We start from the raw sequence: 25,125 nt of genomic DNA on the forward strand, positions 1-25,125 counted from the left end.
GTTGGTCATTGCTCTTAAGATGTTCTTAAGGTCAAAGAGGCAAATCTGTGGTCAGACCTTTAATATGTCAATAGCCTGCAGGTGTGTAATGTGTAGCCCAAGTGATAAAAAATTATTATATGTGTTATAACATTGTTGTGACTATATGACACCAACTTCTAAAAGCTGTTTCAAATTTACATTTTAGGAAAATAAACATGTAAAATACCAAAGAACTACAGTAAAGTCAATCATTATTGACCTCAACCCATCTCTTTTATCACTTACAACAAGAACAATTTTTACGTTAGATTACTTATTAATTTGATTGAGAAATTGGTTACTTATTTACATAGGTAAAAAGTCAAGTAAGAACAAACTGATTCACTTGAAAGGGTAAAACAATAGGAAGAAAGAACCCAGAACTAAACGATAGTTAATGCAAAACTTCTTGAAATCTGTTTGAAAGAAATGACTCTTTAAAAACAACAAAATATGGAATGGTCCTATTATGAGTAACTCTGGATTAGTTGCAGTTGCAGGATGTACATGTATAATACATGTAGGTAGAACTTTGATATTGACAATACTCTTTCTATATCATTTAATTTTATGTTTTAGGTGTTCAACAGAAGTCAAGAATTTGAGAAAAAGAGGATAGATTTTTTTAAAACAACATTCTAGTTAATGCAAAACTTCTTGAAATCTGTTTGAAAGAAATGACTCTTTAAAAACAACAAAATATGGAATGGTCCTATTATGAGTAACTCTGGATTAGTCTGTAAAATGCAGTTGCAGGATGTACATGTATAATACATGTAGGTAGAACTTTGATATTGACAATACTCTTTCTATATCATTTAATTTTATGTTTTAGGTGTTCAACAGAAGTCAAGAATTTGAGAAAAAGAGGATAGATTTTTTTAAAACAACATTCTATGAGCTTCACCAATGTTTAGACCTCTCAGTTTGTCCTAGGTAAGGAATGATTACCTAATTGGAAAATCTGAACCAAAGGGAGATAACTAAAACTGGTTTGTTGGAAATGAGCTTAAAATCAATGTATTCATACCAAATACTATTCAGTTTCATTAGAATAGTAAAGTTCAAGGTCAATTAGACAACTTTTACATTTAATTCATCCAACTGAGTCATTATGACAGGTTCAACAGTTAAGAAAATTCTATCTTATTCTCAAAACAAAACAAAAGTGAAATAGTTTGTCAAAAGAAAAAAAAAGAATGGATATAGTGAAATGCAACAAATGCACTAGCATTTGTTGCATAATTAGTAAATACTTACAGAAATCACCAAAAGATCTTTATCAAGTGTCAACACACCTTAATAGAAGTACATCTTAAAACAGAATATGTCTATCCTATAAATTAAACCACTGAAGATTGAATATTTTGTGAAAAACAGATTGTCTGTGTCATGAATACAGAATTATAAATACATATATTATAGGTTCCCTCAGATATACACTGACCTCCATAACACAATTGGTAAAACAGATCCGGACCAAGATTTACGATGGTGGTCACATAATCATGGCTCAGAAATGGCAATGAACTGGCCTCAGTTTGATGTAAGATAGTATATGGACTTAACTGCAAAGCAATCATTTTCTGCTCCACATTTCTTTTTAATTTATTCAAGAATGATCATTCTGTTAAAAACATATCAAGGGAACCAAGATTCAACAGTTAATCAAAATAATATTATCCAAGAATAAGGACTAGATTGGCATAATAGACACACAATAAAGACTATAAAATAACCAATATAACATGTTCAAAGAAACAATGGTAAATGAGCAACTGTGACTCCACTGGGAATATGGACCAGGTTTACAGGTAGGGTTAGTCTCCTTTTTCTTAAAAAGTTCATAGCTAGTACTCAAAAATTGAATTGAAAGTAATTAAAAGTTCATTTTATGGACTAATTTTTAAATGATGAAAATAAATCCCAATTAACCTTTATCTTACCTTTAAATGGGAATTAATGTATGGTTGAAAAAAAAATGTTTTTTTTGAAAGGCCATTCAAATGTATTTCTTTGTTCCCAAGCCTATTTTAATGAAAAACATTGAGATAGGAAAGCATTATTTAACCCTTCTGTGGTCCCAAAAGTTATTAGAGTGTTTTCTACACTGTTCACACCAGAAAAAAAAATCATGATGGAGGTAATTTTTGCCTTTGATTTTATTGATATTTCAATAAAATGAGTAAAGAGACAGGGAGGGGTTTAGAATCAAGCAATTATATTTGCCTCACCTAAATGTAAAGAAATGCATTATAATTAAATATATTCAAGCTTTAGAAAAATATGAAGATAGAAGAGGAAAAGACAAAAAATCCTGAAGTTAAAGAAGAGTTTGATTGAAGTAGACTTTACAGTACATGTATTTTATAATATGGAATCATTTAATTAACAGGAATACTCACCAGATCTGAAATCAATTTCCAAGAAAGAGAGAAATTCCCAGTTCCATGGTAATGATGGCATCACAATTACCAGCATTAGACACAAAGGTGACTTCCAACCCTCAGATAGCTCTGCTGGAGGATACAATCGGCAGTCAACTCACTCAAACAACAGTGATACCAATACACATTCTAGGTAGGTCAATTGAGTCAAGGATGAACAATTAGTAGAATAAAAATAAGTGAAACAGTGAAAAAGAAACCCAGAGCAGTGAAATGTACTCTATGCCAACTAAATTTCATAAACTACTTCATTTTGGAAGAAAAATTGTTAAACTTGCAGTTGATTAAGCCTTTCTAATTTTGAATAATGAAAAAAAAATTTGCACTAAACATGTGGGGTGTTCTAAAAAAAAAGTATTATTCTTTAATGTGAATGCTTTACAGAAAGTTACTGTATTGAGAACAATGTTTGCAAGGTTTGGTTGTCAAAACTAGTTTTATTTTCTTGAAAAATAGTTTAAGCTGTAGTTGTTATTGAACCAAGCTCTGAAGCTTAGATTTTGTTCGTGGTACATATCTGGAGTTTGACATACCGCCTCCTTTATAGAATTGTGGAATTTAAATACAGTTTGTGTGTAATTGAAACATTGCATATAATAATCAATAAAACAAGGTCATAATTTAAGTTATGGTAGAGCTCACATTACATCCATTTTATTAGGAAAAATTCAATTGGCATAATACTGCCTAGAAACCCAGCACTTGGTCCACCAAAACCTCCAAGAAGTCCCTCACTTGGGAAAAGAGATGATGAGGATAGAACTATACCTGAAGGTGCCCCTAGTCCTCTGGTAAAGGCAGAAACAAGACCAATGCCTGAAGGCCAAAATAGATCACCACCTACCCCTGCAAAGAGGACCCTTATAAAGAACTATTCCAACAACTCAATCCAGAAACAGGTGTCCATAGATTATGATGAGTCTTTGAATCCATTTGGAGATGATGATGAAGACCAAAGCAACAATGCAGCTGTTGACGATGAAAAGTAATCCCAACTCCACGTATGCCTCAGTTCTAACGGCTTTGAATGTTGTTGATGCTTGGCATGATATGATTTCCAGTTTTTGTTGAGGCATGACATGATTTTCCTGAGTTAGCAGACCTGGCATGATGTTACAGCTTTCAGCATTTATTGGCCTGATTTTGTGTATAGATTCTTCTTTTGGTTCTAATTTATTGAGTTAAGAATCGGCATGTCACTTCTTTTCAAGTTACTCAGTCTCTCTTCATGTATTGAAAGATTCATGAGTTCTGGTGTTTTCAGAGCATGCTGTTTTGAATTGCCCTGTCAGATTATAATCAGACAGAACATTCAAATGGATGTTTACATATCACTTCTCTGATTCCAGCATTTATCATACATATGTTCATGTATAATGCCATTTAAACTTTATATCATTTTATTTATCCACTAATCAATCATTCCCTTGACTGTCTTATATTAAACATGAAATGTTTCTATATCTACATCAGTCACTGTACTTTTATTTCCTGACTACTTAATTTATTGAATAGTTCTAAATTCTCTCAGCAGTATTATGTAAGAATATGGAAAATCTATAAATGTAATGATGTTATAGAAATAATGTAAAAATGATGTTGTATTTCAATTTGTGGGTATTATTTTTTTTTGTTGCTTAAATGTAAGGTTTGGTTGTCAAAACTAATTATATTTTCTTGCCATTCGGTGTTTTTGTTTGTTTTTTATTGGTTTTTGTTTTTTGCGAAAATTTTTTGAATCTATTTTGATGTCATTTGACACCATATGTTTTTCAACAACATTGACTATATTTTTTTTATTTAGGAGGGAGTAGGGAAGGGGCATAAATCTAATGACCCACAAAAACCGTGATAACTGATTTAGGAAAAACATTTTTTTTTTTTTAATTTAGATCAGCAGGTCATGTGTGTTTAGAATCAGAACATTTGTACTAAAACATTAACATTGTAAATGAACTAAGAGAAATGTTAATGATACTAATGAAATGTAACTCTTGATTATTTTTTCCATTATCTAACAGACATGTTTTCTTAAGTTTTAAAGAGGAAATCTGCCTATTTAGATCCAGAAATTACTGTTACAGTTTTGACAATTTCTGCTTTTTTGGTTGAGTCCGTAATTCATGTCTGATTTAAACTTTATTATGAGACCAGAGCATTTCTTTGTTTTGTGGGGAAATTAAGTTGTTGTAAGAAAATTTCAACATTACATTGTACATCTGTGGACTACTATTTAATCATACAATGATAGTTAAGGTTAAAGTCAACCTTATAATTATTGCATCATATCTATTTATAGGAACAACCAACCCCAGAGGACATCATTTGAGCAGCCAAGAATGGAACCAGAACCTACCCCAACATACAATGGCCAGGCATCACAAGAACAAGACACAAATCCATTTGCCGAGGACACAGAATCATCAGAACAGTCTCCTAATGAATCGCCACGTTTAGCTGACCCGATTCTGGTCAGAGCTGTGTTTGATTATGATGCTGTGGAGGCTGATGAACTAAGCTTCAAAGCTGGTATGGGTTTAAAAGTTATTCAAATACTGTGAATGCTTTACTTTGGAGGAAAATATTACTTCTGACCGTTAAAAAACCAATCAGACAAACTCAATTCAGTTTTCTAAGGTCAAAGTCAAAAGAGGAGCATAATTATGTTTGGTGTCATTGTTGATGGTTTCTGTTAACATTTGGTATTTTATTTACATGGTGACGTGATCAATGCTACTTAAATTCAGACCTTAACATCCGTCCGTAATTCTGTCCGTCCCATAAGTTTTCCGCACTTTTTTTAACAATCCTTGAAGATATTGAACTGATTTTTTGTATGTGAGTCTGTCATGATTAGTTACAGAATGAGTTAAAGTTTCGTTCCGCTACACTGAGTTTTACCAAAAATATGGGCCCAGGACTTTAAAAATTTCAGGGAAATAAGTTTTCCACACTTTTTTTGTAAACCCTTGACGATTTTGAACTGCTTTTTGGTATGTGAGTCTGTCACGATTAGTTACAAATCGAGTATAAGTTTCATTCTTCTACGCTGAGTTTTACCAAAATAATGGGCCCTGCACTTTAAAAATTGTATTGAAATAATAGTTTTTTGCTTTTTTTTTGTAAATGCTTGAAGATATTTGACTGGTTTTTGGTATGTGTGTCTGTCATGATTAGTTACAGATTGAGTTTAAGTTTTGTTCAGCTATGCTGAGTTTTACTCAAAACCACATGTGTGGGCATCATTTGTGTCTCACAGACATAATAACACATCTGACCTAGTACTTTTTACAATTATGAGTTATGATATACTGTATGAAGGTTAAACGTGGGGGCATCACTTTATCTAGTTTTTTTCTGGCTTATTTTGCAAGCAAGCAAAAAACCACCCGAAGAAAATTACTGCAAATAAGTTAACAGTATGTCTGCATTTATTAAAATATCATTTTAGGTGAAGAGTTCTACAAGTTGAGTGAAGAGGATGAGTTAGGATGGTGTAAAGGACTTAAAGATGGTGTTGAAAAATTATACCCAGCAAACTACGTCAAGCCTGTCAGTGAACTAGGTTGAACGAAGGGGAGAGAAATCATGTGTTGTATTCTACAACGAATGTATTAACTATAGCCATGTGTATCCAGAGACAAGACTACTGTGGTCCGCTGTTGGTTGTGACGACTTTCTGAGTTGTATTAGATCAAATATACAATTTAATGGTGACAGATATCGAATAAATGGTCAATATCAGGCATACTTTGATAGATACAACAAATTATTCAAAAATAAAAATATTAGAAAATAAAATTGATTTATACAAATGATTGTCTGAGCAAAACTTTGTAAACTTGCACATGAACATTATACTTCTGTGTAATAAATTTCTGTTGTTTTTAGAATGCTCAGTCATTCACTATGGTAATAAGGTTAAGAATTTATTAAAGTATGCCTTTCTGAGGCCTGAACTCTAAAGTTGTCAACATTAGCTAGAATTATGAAAGAAAGCGTCTTTCAGCCAGGTCATGTAAAAAGTGTTCTAAAAAACTGTTCATAATGTCATTTTATATAGTCATTGTCTATACTATTCTTACTTCATATGACATCTTAAGCCAAAAAAAATAACATCTGTTTCCTGCTACCCTACCTACCCTTAACATTTCATGACCATTTTGGTTCAAGCAGTGTTAGTCTAGATGGTTTACCAATTAACTCCTTGTAAAATGTTCTTGAATAATAAAATAAAACCTACCTACCTACCCTATTTTTTTTCTTGCTGGTAGCAGGAAACAAGTCTATTATTTGTTATGGTTTTACTTGGGTAAACATTGTCTGTTGTGAAAATGTACAATGGAAAAATATTCTCACACAATATTAATGTGAATTTTATGACATAGTTTGTGTGAATCAAGTTATCACATGAAATTTATATATGCAAACCTTTGTTAAACTCGCATGAACTTTACATGGAACTGAATTCACATGAATTGCATGTAAACCATTTTTCCCAATTTAACGGAAAACAAGAAAAGCAGGACATTTTGTTCTTTGTTTTCATTCTTTGTATAAGAATTAACTGTTCGTTCAAGTCACTGAATATTACTAATTCTATCTTTTCCCCATATTTCATATGATACCATTTGGAGTAATTGATATGAGAGTTTTTTTTGTTTTTTTTTTTGCTGTTTTCACAAAGCACTAGGGAACATGAATATAAATCTTACCAAAATTCAATCTTCCTTTCATTTATAAAGATAAAATACAAAAATTAATTCCTTAATTTTCAATTTTGCATACATGTGTCTAGGCAAAGTGTTTCTGAATCCACCACTACTAAATCATGAAATTAAGAATCCAGATAAATTATTCACTATTTGGTAAAAGTTTTAAGTGAGATTGAAACCAAGAACAACTATTTTTTCTTATTTTGCTTATTGTCATATGTCATCCAGGTACTAAATATTTGAAATATTTACGGTGCAATTTGATCTAACCTCATTTTTTTGTACATGTATCATATGACTATGTCGGCTTATAATATGATATACACGTGTGCTTCAGCAATTTGATGAATCCTATGTTTTCTGGTGCATAAGCATGTAGAATTTATTCAGTTTGCAAAATGAAATTATGAAGAAAAATACTTGTGTATGGTAATAATATTTTACTTAGAATTCACAGGAAAAATTGCAACACATGTTTTTCATTTGTTAAGGACCACCATAAAAAAAACATACATGTAGGACTAACAATGTTATGAAAAATAGGTAAATAAAAATAAATTGGTAATTATGTTTTCAGTAGGAATTACTAGGGTAAGGGAAAAAACTCTTGAAATCAGTGATATGTTTGTATCATATACAATTTCACCAAAGCCTATCTAGCTTTCATTTGAAACAGAATGAAATCAATCCAAGTTACATTGATGCTTACATGAGATTGATGTAAAATGCTAAATACAAAGGTTCCAATTATTTCTAAGAGTTGTGTTCCTTACCCTAAGGTCTACCTCCTTAATGTGTGAGAAAGAACGATTTTCATATATTTAGAACAAACTTTTGTTTCTATGTGATTTTATAGGCTCTAAGACATAAATTTCTATATTGGAACTAAACATATGTTACCATATGTTTGTAACATATGAGTACATATGTTGTATTTTTTCCTGTGTAGTCCTATGGCTACAGAACTGTTTAAAGTACCAATTTTTTTCTGAGTCTTATTTTTAAATGATCAGTTGTGTGAAGATGTAACTTTTTTCCAGTTTTTTTTTGGTTTTTCTTTTTTGGTAAATGGTTTATAAGACTGTAAAAGAGAAGTAGTGAAGTAATATTTTATATACTTAAGTTTGGTTTCAAATTGAAGTCATGCAGGAAATTTAATTTTTAATACTCATTCATTCATTGCTTTGTTTTATTTTATTACTTATGGTTCTTCTCTATAAATATAATTAGTTAAAAAGTACCTTTAGCAAGAATATACTTGTGTTCATTTTTCACCTATTGTCCAAATATTACATTTGCTAAGTGTTAGTCTCTGTAACAATCATGCAGTGGGTTAAACATGGTATGAAAACAATTATTTGACTATTTGCACCACCAGAATAAAAAAATCAAAGACAAAAACAACAAGATTTTCCATAGCATTTTGGTAAATTGAGTTATAAATTTCATTGAAATGCACTCAAGATTTCAAGGGCAGATAATTGTCAAAAATCTCAATTTTCTAACATTCTATTGAAAATGTCTTGAGCAAATCCAGTGATGCAGAGATCAATTTTTTTTTTCAAATAGAGGAAGAATCCTTGAGTGGTTTATATTGTCTGATCAGGTTTTTGACATGCATGTTTCTGATTTTTTCCATTTTGCCTGATTCTAACATTGACTGATACTATTTATGACATGTTACCATTGTGAAATACCTAATCATATTTAAAATGGCATCATTTTAATCAAGATTGTGTTTCATAGTTTCCATGTTAACATTTTCAATCTAATGTAGAATTGTTAGTAAACTTAATGTTAAAAATTATTTAAACACCTAAGGAAAATGTAGTTTTATACAGAATGGTATATTTATGATGAATGATTAGTTCAATCACAAAATTGTGGTTTTTTTTTCTTTTTTTGCATGTCAACGAACTTTTATGTTGTCTTTTTTATAAGCTTGGATAGAGGTCATTCCAATTTCTGTGATATGCTTAACAGCTAGTTAGCTTGCTTGAATCATTCCTATCACCATCACAAGGGTTTTTCTATTTAAAATCATTATGACTGACAGCCATGACCAGATTTTCTGAGAAGAGGTATCTTCAATTAGAAATTCCTTCTCAATTCCTTGGCATCTATAGTTCTGTTAGTTGAGTAGAATTCATCATATTTATTTTGTCAAGACAATATCTTTGAGGGATTTGCAAATTTTTTATGCCAAAATAAACACTTATCATTGTAGCTCTTGATTTCCTAAATTGCTAATTTGCATTGAGGGCTGGCTCCCATATCTTTAGTGTGTAAATGATCTTTTTCAAAACTTTACTTAAACAAACTAATGAAGAAAATTACTATAAAGTATAACATTTGACTGTGACCTTCTGATGCAATTAATACCAGTAAAATCTTAAGCTACTGTGCCTTATGATTACAAATGAGATCAACCAAAAAGGTTCATTCATGTGTTAATGTTGAGAAAACTATGCATATCAGAAGTAATATCTGTGATGGTAAGAGATACTATTTTAAATATTATTTTTATTTTTACAACTGTCTAAATAATGGATACATTGTCTGCAAAGCAACCCAAGAAATCCCTAAAAAAAAACATTAAGTTCAAAAAATTGTAAACATTTATTATTTTGACTTAGATGATTTACTGAAATATTATGTATTTATGCTCTTTAATATCTGTGAAAGTGTATAAAATTCGGTTTAACCACAATAAATATTATAATTGTACAAAATTATACATTATACTTGTGTAGTCTTATTATCATATGATATATACATTGTTTTCAGAATTGTTCAGGGTTTAGAAATGATCTTTCAATGGTATATAGATGTATATATGTGTGATAATATTATATATGTGGAGTTAACTAAGGTTGAAACTTGGTATAAAAAATGTTTACGTGTCATGAATTTAGTCAAGAATCCCTGATACATCCAAATCTTCATCAAATTGATTTTGCTGTGTTAGCACAGGCTTTGAAAGGAAAAATATTGAAATGAGAGAAGTTTAAAATTAGCACAGGCTTTGAAAGGAAAAATATTGAAATGAGAGAAGTTTAAAATTAGCACAGGCTTTGAAAGGAAAAATATTGAAATGAGAGAAGTTTAAAATTAGCACAGGCTTTGAAAGGAAAAATATTGAAATGAGAGAAGTTTAAAATTAGCACAGGCTTTGAAAGGAAAAATATTGAAATGAGAGAAGTTTAAAATTAGCACAGGCTTTGAAAGGAAAAATATTGAAATGAGAGAAGTTTAAAAATGGTAATCTATTGCTATCTTTTCTATTATGACATTGTTCAAATGGACATTGACTTATTTATTCCCTTACTATATTATCCATTTCTACTGTTCTGTAAGGTAAACCAATAGAAAACACTAAAAAAGAAATATTATTATGTGTATTACATAACTTTATGGTAAAAATTTCTAACCACAAACAAACAGAATTTTTTTATTTATAACATAGGTGCAGTAAATGTCAAAATGTTTTTGTTAAGAAATGTTTAAATACTGCAAATAAGTAAAATAAAATTATTCTATTATTTTCAAATTTTGAGTGAAATATTTGTGCCTGAAGTTTCATTTGCTATACTTCATGAAAAATTCATCAGTTGCCGAATAATATTTTTAATACAAGGTAATTTGCATTATCTTAAGCTTTGACTTTTACAAGCTTCATACATCAATTAAGAAATTTCTATGTGCACAAAATAAAAGCATTTATTTGTCTTGTAAATTGACTTTGAAGGTTGTTTTATTATAGGCAAAATATGATGGCACTGCATAGAAAGAATATGTTTTATTCTGCTGGCTCTAGAATGAATCGGTTTGAATGTCCAGTGACTGATTTTGCATCTTTGAAAAGATTTGTGCTTTTATTTTTTTTTGGATTATTTAGCTAGTATAAGTATCATACGTATAGTGCTTCTTACTTGGTATTAAATTGTTAGTGTAATTTTTGAAAAATAGCTGTCAAGTTGTGAACATTTGGCTTATTTTCTTATAAATTCTTTTCAGGGTGTACTTGATTGGTATGATACTTCCAGGCTACTTAGTATACAAACCTATAAAACCAGCAATGATTGTTATTTTGTCTTCCTATTCAAAAGTATGCAAGTTATGTTGATGCCAAGTTAATGCTTGTGACTTGCCCAAAGATTTAAAAATACACACCTCTGTTATTTACTATAAATAGATCTTTTTTCTATTTATACAAAGTGCTTTGTTACATAGCTAGTTATTTTTAAACATTTGACATGATGGTGATAGATTTGTTACATTTGTGTTTCTGTATTGATAAATCCATGTGCAAATATTCTCTAGCTATCCAACAAAATGTGTTTAATAATTTAAAAAAAAAAGTTACATTTATTATTAAAAAATAAAGTTATACTAAGATTTATAAATTAAGTCCATCAGATGTAGGACTTTGCATATTCCCCAACTTTGCATATCATCAATATATAGCTAATGTGTAGGTGCTGTCATTTATCCCCCCTTTTTTGTTATTGAGTATGTAGGCCATGTTGGCTTCCCAGGTCATTGTATACACATTGAATTAGATTGCTATTAGAATAAGAATCAGTTACATTTGCATCCTCATACACAATTGTTTATTTTTTTAGGGGGGGGGTCAATTTTATTGGTATTCATTTTAAGGGAGATAATTCAAGTTACTTGTCGAAAATTAAAAAATACACATATTTTAACTGTTTTGTATATTGAGTGAAAATTTTTGAGAGTACTTAATGTAAGCATTTTAACAAAAATAAATCAAAATATACTCAGTGATGACTACAAGAGTGAAGTTTGCATTTTGGTGAGTATTTACCTTATTTTTTTTCTTTTCTGAGGTAAACAATTGTAACTGAATCTTTTTTGTTATTTTGTGGACTTGTATTATAGCTGTGTAGAAAATATTTTGTTAATATTCTATATTATATTTTGTTATTTGTTACATATATAAGAACTAATTTGGACATGTGTAATTCATGTATGGACTGACCACTTATTTATTTCATACAAATTATTATTGCAATAAACATAATAAACACAGTTGGATGTTGTTTATTCATAATAATATAATATACTCAAGTAAACATTAGGTGGGTTTGGTCATAAACCAATATTTCCTTTGCTCTTTCCATAAGTGAGTTTGATTCTAATATAATTTGTAAGCCCTTTACCATTTGAGTCGTCCCAAACTATTGGCATGTTTGGTATAGTATCATTTGTGAGTCTTGTCTAAATTATTTTAATGAGAAAGGTCTTTAACTATTGGCATGTTTGGTATAGTATCAATTGTGAGTCTGGTCAGAACTATATTAATGAGAAAGGTCTTTAACTATTGGCATGTTCAGTAAAGTATCAATTGTGAATCTGGTGAAACCATATTAATGAGAATGGTCTTCCACTATTGGCATATTGGGTGTAGTATCATTTGTAAGTCTGGTCTAAACTATATTAATGAGAATGGTCTTTAACAATTGTGAGTTTGGTCCATACTATTCTTTGTCATTGTCTAAGGTTGTTGAGTTATCTCATACCATTTCAGTGATTATAAACACCAACCACTAGTCAGTTTTGTCCGGTGTTCCTAGACACATTTAATGGTTAACTTGAAGGCAGAGGACTTCAATAGAAAATTTTGAAGAAAGTTGTATGTCAAATATTTAACAGAACCTGCCGCAATGTTGTGAGGTGGGTTGGGGCAAAGAGGTAATTTCAGAAGTTAAAACCTGAGCAGGTTTAAAAAATAAGAAAAGATTCACAAAAGAGCTTTGGAAAATTGGTATTATTCCACGGGCTCCTTGAACTATTCAAACATTACAGGATTATATTGTAGACATGGTAATACCTAGCTCAACAGCTAGCTCCATAATACTTAACATTGGTCCTTATTTATGTACTATTGATAGGACTGAATAATTTAAACTGTGTTGAACAAAGATGAAAAATGCTAAGACATACGACGTTATTCAATAAAACACAGCTTGATTTTGAAAAAAATTAAATCACAGCCTGTAATGTCAGGGCTGAACTGTGAACCATATTATAAACTGTTAATCTTTCGATAATCTACTACAGTTAGTTTGAATTAAATCTCCGTGTTGTTTTTTTTTTTTTTTTACAGTCGTTCAACTTGCTGGACTAATCCATTCTGTCGGTAGGGGGTGATTCTGAATTTTGACACATTCTTGTGATTTAAAAATAAACTTTCAAGTATTTTTTACGACTTTTCAAACCAAACTGTCTACCGCCCTGTCATAAAGGAATAACATAATAAATAAACAAATCATATCAATTGACCAAAGACTGAAATCGTGACACGCCTAAGTGTATCAATATTTTATTAACCCTCTTTGCAAGTAATTTGGACCTGCCTGGGAAAAGGATTGATTAAATCGGAAGGGAAATATAGTATCGCGATATCAGATACTTTTGGATACTGAGATGGCACAAATACCCGAGCCCGCAGTCGAGGGTTTCAACAGTAACAAAGTTTTGAATAGATACAGACCGATGAGCAACACAAAGTAAGTACATGTATGAAGTTATCATCTTCGGGTCAACATGATATAAAAGACTTAATTCATAATTTTTGTTTGAATTGTGTGATAAAATGCTGACCTCAATAGAGGAAGCTTTATTTAGAAATGAAAAGATACAGTACATTGGACTGAAATTAATTATTTATATAGAAAATTGTGTTAGGTGTAATTTTGTACACTTATGAAAAAATCTGCAATCGTGGTTACTTTGTACAATTCGAACCGATTTTGTACGAGTCGTGTTTTTTACTATTTAGATGACTTAAAATATACATATTTAAGTGAAACAATGCATGAGTCTCGGATTCGAAAGACCTGTACAATTTTAGGTTATGAGGAACCCAATATAGATAAGATTTTTAATGACAAAAAAGTACTTGACCGGAACTTGATGATAAAAAATCAAGGTCGAAAACACAAAAGTACGAAGAAGAATGAAAGGCACAATACCAAAACCCATTTTGAACAACAACAAAAAACACTGTCATTAAAAAAAAAAACAACTAAACGTGATAGTTTTGTGCCAAGACTTACCAGTACATACGCCTAGAGACAAAACCTTAAACAAACATCACATTTTTTTGTGTTTTTGATTACTGAATGGTTTTTCAAAATTGTAATGAAGATACGTTTTATGTTTGTCAAGCTCACAGTGTCGATGTAATAATAATTGTCGCTCTTTGTATTGAAAACAGGTTTCAAAATATTGATTTAATTTTTAAATACCTACTTGGAAAATTAATAAAGTGTTGGATTAAACATTAAAACTTCTATAGTTTTAATCGTACATGGAGATTTCTATCTCACTTCGAATAGAGAGAAGTGAGTGACATTCGCTTCATTTATAAGATTCTTTAATGGCTTTTGGGGATTTAAAATAATTATAATTGTATCAACCAAGTCAATAATTGCGAGGATTGTATTTACTAAGACTTACTGAACATTGAGTGATTTTAGACAAATTTGACGCTGTCGTTCCAGTTGTTACCATCCAAAGAATAGTTTTACATACATGTAACCTTAAATTACAAGATAGCATCTGGCAATACTACATGTGTATGTTTTCCTGCTTCTGTTCTACAACATACAAAAATAACCACTTCTTGCTCCCAGTTTTAGTGGAGTCCGAATTGCTAATTCTTGGTTGTTTTATGTTCTTTTTTGTGTTTGTCTGTTGTCTATGTTTGGTCTTTGTTCCTGGATTACATAGTTTTGATTTCCGCTAGAATCTTGGTTCCTTTGATTACTCTTGCAGAATACATGTACGCATATTTGCTAAATACACATATTATTGTATATGTTATATAATTTGAAGAAAAGTTCTTTTTCTTACCACATGTCTGTTTTGTCTACTATTGTTATACTGACTACATGGAGGCCCTTCATGGGAGGTCCCAGTATTATCACAAAGTCACAAAATATTTGCTACCATAATCATATGCTTGTTTAATAGTCACGATCTATTTTCTTTCTTAGTCAATTACAGTTCTAGATAATCAAATAGTCATATTAACCTTGCCAGCATGGGTCGTGTTATACTAACCATGCCAACATGGGAGTGTTATACTAACCATGCCAACATGGGTCGTGTTATGCTAACCATGCCAACATGGGTAGTGTTATACTAACGATGCCAACATGGGTCGTGTTATGCTAACCATGCCAACATGGGTCGTGTTATGCTAACCATGCCAACATGGGTCGTGTTATACTAACCATGCCAACTTTGTCATGTTATACTAACCATGCCAACATGGGTAGAGTTATACTAACCATGCCAACATGGGTCGTGTTATGCTAACCATGCCAACATGGGTCGTGTTATACTAACCATGCCAACATGGGTCGTGTTATACTAACCATGCCAACATGGGTCGTGTTATACTAACCATGCCAACATGGGTAGTGTTATACTAACCATGCCAACATGGGTCGTGTTATGCTAACCATGCCAACATGGGTCGTGTTATACTAACCATGCCAACTTTGTCATGTTATACTAACCATGCCAACATGGGTAGTGTTATACTAACCATGCCAACATGGGTCGTGTTATGCTAACCATGCCAACATGGGTAGTGTTATACTAACCATGCCAACATGGGTCGTGTTATGCTAACCATGCCAACATGGGTCGTGTTATACTAACCATGCCAACTTTGTCATGTTATATTAACCATGCCAACATGGATCGTGTTATACTAACCATGCCAACATGGGTCGTGTTATACTAACCATGCCAACATGGGTCGTGTTATACTAACCTTGCCAGCATTGTCTGCTGTACTACTTTCGCCACCGTCATCCTGCTATTCATATTTCCCCACATATTTCAGCTAAACGCACTACGCCTTTGTAGTTCTGCCATAATCATTACGCCTTCACTACTACTCATACCGTTACCACTTTGTCTACTTCATCTGAAGACAATGTATTGTCCTGTCATAATCATTTTGCCTACATTGTCTAGAGACCTTGTATTGTCCTGTTATAACCATTTTGCCTACATTGTCTAGAGACCCTTATTGTCCTGTCATAACCATTTTGCCTACGTTGTCTAGAGACGCTGTATTGTCCTGTTATAACAATTTTGCCTACGTTGTCTAAAGACACAGGACAATAGACACTGTATTGTCCTGTTATAACCATTTTGTCTACGTTGTCTAGAGACAATAGACACTGTATTGTCCTGTTATAACCATTTTGCCTACGTTGTCTAGAGACACTGCATTACCCTGTTATAACCATTTTGCCTACGTTGTCTAGAGACACTGGATTGTCCTGTTATAACTATTTTGCCTACGTTGTATAGAGACACTCCATTGTCCTGTTATAACCATTTTGCCTACATTGTCAGGAGACACTGGATTGTCCTGTTATAACCATTTTGCCTACGTTGTCTAGAGACACTGCATAGTCCTGTTATAACCATTTTGCCTACGTTGTCTAGAGACACTGTATTGTCCTTTCCAACTTAATGTTCTTCTTCTTCCCTCATATTTATGGTTCTTAGTTTGCTTACATCGTGTCTCCCCTTATCACGTTGCCATGGTGATACAGTCTTTCATTTATTATACAGCTAACTTAATGGTACGCGCAGCTGTGGTATTTTGATGCTTCAGCCTGTGTGGGGACCTCGCCGATCAAATGAATGCGCGATCTTTCCATAAGTTAGGGTTTTGTAATACGTGTATATACGCAACTAATCTGTTTTCACTGTAAAATGTACATGGAAATATTATAAGTATTGTATACGTGTATACCGTTGTCCGAACTAATGAACATCGGACCTGTATAGAAGCCTTGACATTATTAGAAACCAATGTCATTGATAGATTTTACAGGGACTGCAATATTCGATATACCCTTAATACCATAAGAGTACAATATGGACAAACATTTTAGATCTATATAGCTTTGTTTATTTATTTTTTGAAATTTAAATCTTGAAATTGGATATGATTTATTAATTCTTAAACAATCATAAAGTATGAATTGATCGGAATTGTATTTTAACGTGTTAAACTTATCGATTTAACACATACAAATGGGGTCCAATTTCCATGTAGTTATGTTCGTCGTGGTTAAACGTAACTAGGTATTAAAATGCAATGTAAATTTATTGGCAGCTCTCTTTAAAGGGTGCACAAAAGTTCAGTCGAACACTTTATCTTCTTAACAAACTTGTGTCGCGAAGTCTGGTACTTCAGTTGTGCACAATACTGTTTAAATAGACGAGATTGAAATAAGCAGTGTATTCTGGTAACGATAGTTTGGCGAAGCGAACGTACCCTTAAGGGTTCCCCAGACATCAAACCTGGATTGAACCCGTTAGCTTTCAATTAACCAGACATAGTGTTTAAATATTTTATTACTTGGTTATTGGTGTATAGGAACTTTGTGACATATAATTGCTAGTGTATATTAAACACCCGAATATATTCAAGTGGGGAAATTGATTCATATTAGGATGTATAGTGAAAATCCAACACCCACGGTCTATTTTAATAGGCCTGCTACGGCTTCAAAAGTTATACCTCCGTGTTTTTCACAGGACTTTTCTCCACCCGAAATGAGGAGAGAAGGGTAGGTACTAGCGCACCAACTTTCTATTTAATTTTGTCAAACTTTTGTTATAAATATTCATAAGCACTTTAAATACCTTTATTTATTCAGTTGTATATACTCTGTTTTAATTTATTAGTATATAGACGATAGCTTACATTTTTTGTAAGAGTAAACTATGATATATCAAGTTTAGTGGTCACGTTTACATGTTCATTACCATTTTATTATTTAGGCGAAATCCAAATGGAAAATTCCTGCTTCAAAACGAGGACCGAACTCCGTGGTATCTCGTTTTCTACCTTCTAGTTAGACAGCCGTTTCGTAAACCAACTTCCCACAAAATATAATGCTTCCTCAAGTTTTCTCCCTCTAATGTAGTCTTGTAAATAATTTAAGTCTTTTGTTGAACGCACCCTTCTAAGGAACGATCAGGCTATCATTCGTCGGAAAATATAAAACTGCAGGTCTTGAAGTATTTTATCGTATGACGAACATAACTAGCAGCTCTATTTCAGACAATTAAGGTCTAAACGACACTCTTTCTCAAAAGTGATATTGTTGAATATATACATTATAAACTATTGATAACTAACATTCGTAAGTATAGTTTGAAGTGTTTAATGCAAAGGAAACTGGGATGCATCTTGTTTTGATATACACTGTACTTGTATAAAAATTATCGAACGGTTCTTTAATCTGTTTCAGAACCACTTATGGGTACATGAACAGCTGGACCAACTTCAAAGACCTGCCATCTGGTGTACCACAGACAATAGGTGACACAAACTACAAAACAGCACAAAATGTAAGTCTTGGCGGTCGTCTTGAACCTCAATTTAACTACAACAAAAAGCTATTAAAAGTGACTATTGACGACGCACAAATAAAACTTAATGAATTTCAATTCATCTCCTTTGAAATAGCTAACTCTTCTAACTTTTAATCTGTGTAAAGTATTTTCACAACAATCGCAAGTAATTTATCAGAATTTGCGACAACACACAAACAATTTCACGACAACCCAAAACATAATTTATAAACGCTTATCGACAAAAAGGGTTTGAAATGACTTATGTCGCCATGTATATTAAGGTTTTGAATTGAAAGAATAAGTTTACTGAACTTTCGGTTACCAACCTACCAATGATCGCATTTTCACTTGTGACTAAAGAGTTTGTACTTCAATTATACCTTCGTAAGTAAGTTAAAACTCAGAACTTTTTGTATAGATGAACATCCATGTTCATTACTTTGATTGATAGGGACAAAGAAAATATACGATCTCCGCAAGGAAATGTTATATATAAAACATTAAAAAGCATTTTCGGGATACAGGAGGGAATATATAGACATTCCCGTTTATTTGACAAAAATGCATATGCCACCCGTATTTAATATTTAACTTCATTATTCAACAACTAAGACTGTTTGTTTCAGGATGAACATGAGGTCCTCTACGATAAAACATATGCAGATCTAACATCTAAAATAGCATACAGACATCCAAACCCTGGTGTTCCTAGGTAGGAGTTTTATGAATTAGTGTGTTCTAAATGTTTTTTTTTCTTGCATACATTTGATTTCTTTACGGGTATGGTATTATATACTAAGGTAATAACTGGTAGCAAATTAGTTTAATGGCGAGGCGTCAGAATGAAACGTCTTATGAGGAATGTTGCATTAGAAATCGCTATGCTATACTATACTATGCTATACTATTAAAGGGTAGTCTAGATATGATAGAGATGACTCGTGGTGCTAAAAAAAACTGCCAAACGAACGATGCTATATGGGACTACACACGCCATAGATTTTATGTAACCCAATCCTTGTTGTGTACTGATCTGTGTTTTTGGATAATAACCATACATTTATCTCTCACATAAATAAACTAAACCAACAACGATAACTCTTGAAACAACCGAATGGCAAAATAAGCCTGGTTATGTTATTTGTTGCTGAATTAGAAGTAAGTGAATTTGGTGGGTTTTTTTTACATGCACGAATCACCTCCACTCTGATTTTTTTATGAAGACTACTTCTAAGTAGATGTATTTTGTGACTTGGATAGCGGAATAAGCAAGTGTAAGAGAGAAACGGATGGTTCATCGAAAATGCCACAAAGATTAAACAATCGAAGCGTAGTTTTGCACATCTCTTGTCATTTAGTTAATCAGTTTAAACTTGTTTTGAATGGGAATGGATGATATAAAAATGTCATTGTTTCTCGTGTAACCAATGTATTATACAGAATTTATCTAATCCAAGCGAGCTGGATTTTAACATTCAATGTTAGGTTTTTTTGGGGGTTTTTTTGGGGGGGAGGGGGGTTGGGTAATTAAGCTTTTGGGAGTATGATCAAAGTAATTCTCGGATTCCTGTTTTTTCCTCTTTAAACGAACCTTGAACCATTCTGAGTATCCTCAAAATCAACGTTAAAAATGACCTATATTTCTTCTTAATCTCCTCGACTAATTATAATTAAAATCTGCTTATAAACTTTAAGAATTATTGCATACTTGAATTCTACAGATATATATGCTTACTGTAATGATCATTTCTTTACACCTACATTTTAGAGTGGATTAAAGAGCTCTTTCAAGTAATATTATAATTAAATTTCCTAATCTTCGCAATTGCATTAAGTAAAAATGGAGTTTAGTAGTCTGCTTGTCCTTAAAGCTTTTACTTTACTTTGGATTTATTTTATTCAAGCTCCATGCAGCGGCAGACGTCCGTTTCTTCTCTTACTAACCGCTGCAGACAGGCCTTTCGAAATTTTTGGGCGTTATTCAAATTATACAGTTTGACAATCGGATAACGTCGCGTAAAATCATTCACTTTTCCCCGACTTTGCAAAATTCTTGCATTTTCTGAGAGGGCTGGCTGCAGCGGCTAGAGTGAATTTTGAACGACAGACTCTGTTTCGGAGCTTGCTATTTTATTATAATTGAGTTTGCATTCGGGATTGAATCTATTTGAAAATTTGGCCTTACCCACCTTGTTGTGTTATATTTGTGAGACTGACTGTCTAATGAAAGGAACCCATTTGCGACTTTTCCTAATATTCTAACGACTTGTCTTGTTTACATGATAACCTAGGTTACTATTCATTTGTGCGTTTTTTTAAATCGCTAGAGGAGACAAAATCATTTAAACTAAAACGTTTTCATATGTACTTCTACATGCATGTATATGGTTCTACTAGTCTCATCAAGATACTAAAAATAGTAACCGAAACTGACGGGACATAGTCAGTATTTTAAGACCATTAAAGGAAATGAATGGGGAAACGGAAATGCGTCAAAGAGACAACAACCATACCAAACAAAATACAGTCCGTAGGCCTTCAAGAAATGGGGACAAAATTCCCACATCCGGAGTCTGTCTTTTACCCTTAAAACGACGGGCATCACTCTACACACACTAAACAAATGAAAAACAAATTCAAAATTACACCTGAAAGTTCTTGACTTTCCCAGGACAGGCGCATAAGATGTTACTGGAATGAACTAGTTTGATTGGATCAAACCCTCCTCTACATACCTTCAGCTTAACACATAATAGAAAAATGCTCATGTAGCAATGACTACTGCTTTGGCTTTTCAGACAAAGACAGGGCAGAATTGGAGGAAGTTGGAGACACATTAAAGAAGTATTAGGACATGGAGGTAGTCGGGTAGTTTATGTAGATGGTAAGTCTAATTTCATGCTTGTGTAATTTGATCTTGTTTGTTCTAATAAATAAGGTGATGGGAGGTTTTAACATTTCTACACGATCTCCAAGTCTTTATAAACTACAATGTTTATTGACTGATTTATGCCAGATTAAAAAATATCGAACACTTTTCCTCGGAAGATTTAGGAAAAATCAGGGGTTTGAGGAGTTTTCTATTGGATATGTTTTATAAACTCAGCCAAAGATGTCCATAGATGACCAAGTTTTTTTTTTACTTTTATTACTTTTGTTGTTGGGGCCTTTCAGAGCTATTACACTTGTTGAAGACCTTTTGTCGATCTCTGAAAGTATTCATTTTTTGTATTTACTAGTAGGTTATATATGCTGGTGTATTTGTTGCGTTTCAACATATTCTTTCTTTTTATATTCGTTCTTTTTATCTAAGAAGACGATCGCTGGTTTTTCTTTCCTCTATAATGCACCGTTTAAGTCCGTGAACACTGCAGTATGTTAGAATTTTCTAGTTTTAACCCCTTGGCAGGTTGAAACAAGTACTATCTTTAAAAATAAAGATAGCCGACGCAGTAAAATTTGTTCGTTTTACTTATAATTTTCTACATTTCTTTAAAAAAGATAACACAGCACGCAATTTTAATTTTCGATACAGTTTTCAGAATTTGTCCAATGGAGAAAAGTGCGATCAGGTGACTTGCGTTTCCATGGAAGAGCGTCTTTAATGTCAAAGGGTAAAAAGCGAAACTATACCGACTGCGTCGGAAAAAATGTAGTAATAATAAAATAACGGATGTTTTTGTTCTCCGCTCGAAATTTCAATTTCTTCATAGGGAGATAACGCTCACAATATTAGCCGATTGTCAGAGAGATCACAGTGGTAAACTTATGTAAAATTTATCAGTATTCATTGGTGAGTGCGTGACGGAGGGACGAACGCACGCAACATGGACGGACGGCCAGAAATTCAAAGCCCCGCGTCGCGTTTCAGCTGGTGACCTAAATGAAATTTCAAATATGATCTGAACATTCATTTGGCACTATAAATGTATTTATTCTATTCATATTTTATTAAGTCTGTTTTGACGATTCGCCGATTTCAAAAGCAATAATGAAACAGAGAATTTTACCTTAGTTTAATGAAAGGATATGGCATTATTAGCTCTTGTATAAATTTTATATCATAAGTTAACATTAAGCAAGACCATAGAACTCGAGTATAGTATGATCATATTACACTTTCGGAATGGATGGAAGTTTTTGTCTTAATCAATGCTGTAGTGATGGGTAACGGGAAATTAATTTCATGAGAAATAAATCCTATATTTTATTCATATAAATAAAGATCATGTTTTTAATAAAAAAAATTTCAATATATGAAAAACCCAAGGCCGTTTCGTCTGAAAGAGTAAAAAATGTTCAAGTATCCGATCATCTGGTAAATATTTTATTGAGTTTAAAATGTTTGCAATTAACTCCAACGAGAACAAACTTTCCAGTTTCTAACTATGAATAATTCAAGCTTTTAGTGAAAACTTTATAAAACTGACGAAATACATGTGAAATGAGACAGAAACTCGGTCACGTGTTAAATAGTTCATTACGTTTATTTATCATAATCACCTACAACGTGTACAAACTTTCCAGTTTATAGTTTTGGAGAAACCAAATTTAAGTACTACGTTCAAGTTCATACTTTTTTTTAAAAATTGTCGTATTAAGATTTGATTGATATTTTTGTGGGAATTCAGTTTTCAATATTTCACACATTTTTTAAACGATAAGTAACTCACTTTAAGTAAAAACGTCAACAAATTTTAAATTGCGGGATGTTAAAAATATTTCATAAAATTGCACTACAGCTCTCAATTTAGTTCTTGCAATGCTAGTTATTTTAGGAAGTTAACTCTTTGCAAAAAGACAACTACGTATTAATTTTGATGCATGTCTGTCCGCCAGTCTTAACATTTGCACCAGTGGTTTGAATTCATAAACCTTACTAGCAATTAATTCATATTATCCCACTGGTTATGTTATTATCACACATACATTTGGATTCACCATTTGCGTATGACGGGGTGGCGAAATGCAGTGGTGTGACCCAAATCATATACTAAAAGCCTACTTACAAAAAAAATACAAGAAAACAAATAAATAATGAGATCTATATTGCCTTTTTGGAATGACTTCTAGGACTTATCCAGAAAAAAGAATGGACAATATAGATGTATGAGAAATAGCCATATACTAGTAGTTTTTTTGTTTTTTGTTTTTTTTTGGGGGGGGGGATTTGGTGTAAATTATGCAAAACTACCGCAAAGCTATTTTTGTATATTTTCTCGCTCATCTTTTTTTTCACTTTTTGGCAGTTAGTTTTTTTTTTTTAACTTTTAGGTTTAATCAGTATTTACGACCAAGAAAACTTTAACCAGAACCTGAATGCTCAGTTACCTCTACGTCCTCATTTAAAGAAGACAATGTTTTCACCAACACGTCATGACTACGTCAGACAGACAACTCAGCCGACCTTTAACCCATGGGAGGATTGTGAGGGCAAGGTATCAAAATGTAAGTCACCGTTACTTAACCCTTTGCAATCAAATCTGTTTTTTTTTTTTTTTTTTATTTCAAGTGAGAAATAGATGAAAATGGTGCTGCACAATGAAGTAATATATTTAATCCAGCGTATTACACAGGAGATCCAAAGGGGCGGTGGCTCAATCTTACGAAATAGATTTTTTAATAGGTTATATTTTTTATGTTAAAACATTGAAAAATAACCAGAAACCAATATAGTCAAATATGCATATTTATCATTGTATCATTAATTGACACATGCAAGTGAATAGAATGGGTTTTTTTACACTTTTAAGAAAAGATTTAAGACCCGGGTTAGGGACCTCCTTTTTTTTAATCTCTAGATCTGCTACTGTATTGCATTTTTTAGTGTTATCCACTCTTTCATTGTTTGTTATTTCATTGGCTTATGAGCTTTCTAAAATATTCATACCATTCCTGTTTTTTTGCAGTACTTTTTAATTCTACCCCTAGCTTAAAACAATGTTTTGCCAACAGTGCATGCCACTTGACACATACAGATTTCTTTCAATTTCAATTAATATGAATTATTTTCTATTATTTCAGTTCCACCAGTAGCAACATCAGACCCAGACCTTCAAAGGAAATTGAATATTCAGAATTCACCGAAATACAAAGGATTCTACCATTACAATAAATAAATAAAAAAAATGAAGGACAGTTAGAGACACATGCTCAAGATGTTATGTTACAACAGTATTAATTTAATGATTTGTTCTTTACTGGTTATTTATTTATTGATAATATATTATTGATATTACAATCAAATAAATATGTTTCTGTTGTAATTGGAATTATCTGTGTTAACTTGGAACATAACATTCTGTGGAATACACAGCACGTTTTTTTCTGTTCATATTAGAAACGTAGGAATTGAGGTTAGAGAATTTTTACTATAAACAGGGTATAACAAGTAGAAAATAAGGATTAGTCAAAAATATATTTTTGGGGAAAGCACACCACTTGAATCCACTCTCGAAATAGCTCATCAACTTAACAAGACATAGTTAAACAACCTACCATTCATTTTGAAT

General features: G+C 32.1%; 2 protein-coding genes across 5 annotated transcripts in view; both read left to right on the forward strand.

Moving 5' to 3' along the window:
* Positions 1-8,434, forward strand: part of LOC148610071 (protein kinase C and casein kinase substrate in neurons protein 1-like) — a 28,628-nt gene extending 20,194 nt beyond the window's left edge. The window contains exons 6-11 of one of the 3 annotated variants that reach the window (XM_088542084.1): positions 857-957; positions 1,447-1,567; positions 2,417-2,601; positions 3,130-3,453; positions 4,768-4,997; positions 5,920-8,434. In XM_088542084.1, the coding sequence (XP_088398210.1) occupies positions 857-957; positions 1,447-1,567; positions 2,417-2,601; positions 3,130-3,453; positions 4,768-4,997; positions 5,920-6,038 (1,080 nt within the window). In that variant the 3' untranslated portion in view covers positions 6,039-8,434. Of the gene's footprint in view, positions 1-856; positions 958-1,446; positions 1,568-2,416; positions 2,602-3,129; positions 3,470-4,767; positions 4,998-5,919 lie in introns of those variants that run through there. The other 2 variants (XM_088542085.1, XM_088542086.1) reach the window with 2 other exon arrangements.
* Positions 8,435-13,492: 5,058 nt separating this feature from the next.
* On the forward strand, positions 13,493-24,879 carry LOC148610072 (uncharacterized). 2 transcript variants are annotated; one of them, XM_088542094.1, is made up of 6 exons: positions 13,493-13,719; positions 18,508-18,607; positions 19,240-19,325; positions 21,412-21,497; positions 23,888-24,061; positions 24,638-24,879. In XM_088542094.1, exons 1-6 carry the CDS (start codon positions 13,637-13,639, stop codon positions 24,730-24,732), a joined length of 624 nt encoding a protein of 207 aa, XP_088398220.1. In that variant the 5' UTR covers positions 13,493-13,636; the 3' UTR covers positions 24,733-24,879. The 2 variants fall into 2 exon arrangements, with proteins under 2 accessions (XP_088398220.1, XP_088398219.1); XM_088542093.1 differs by lacking the exon at positions 13,493-13,719 and adding an exon at positions 17,382-17,820.
* Positions 24,880-25,125: the final 246 nt, after the last annotated feature.

This window comes from Perna viridis, chromosome 8, assembly GCF_037379345.1.
Source record: "Perna viridis isolate PV_CMFRI_1.1 ecotype Kerala chromosome 8, ASM3737934v1, whole genome shotgun sequence".
NCBI classification, from domain to species: domain Eukaryota; kingdom Metazoa; phylum Mollusca; class Bivalvia; order Mytilida; family Mytilidae; genus Perna; species Perna viridis.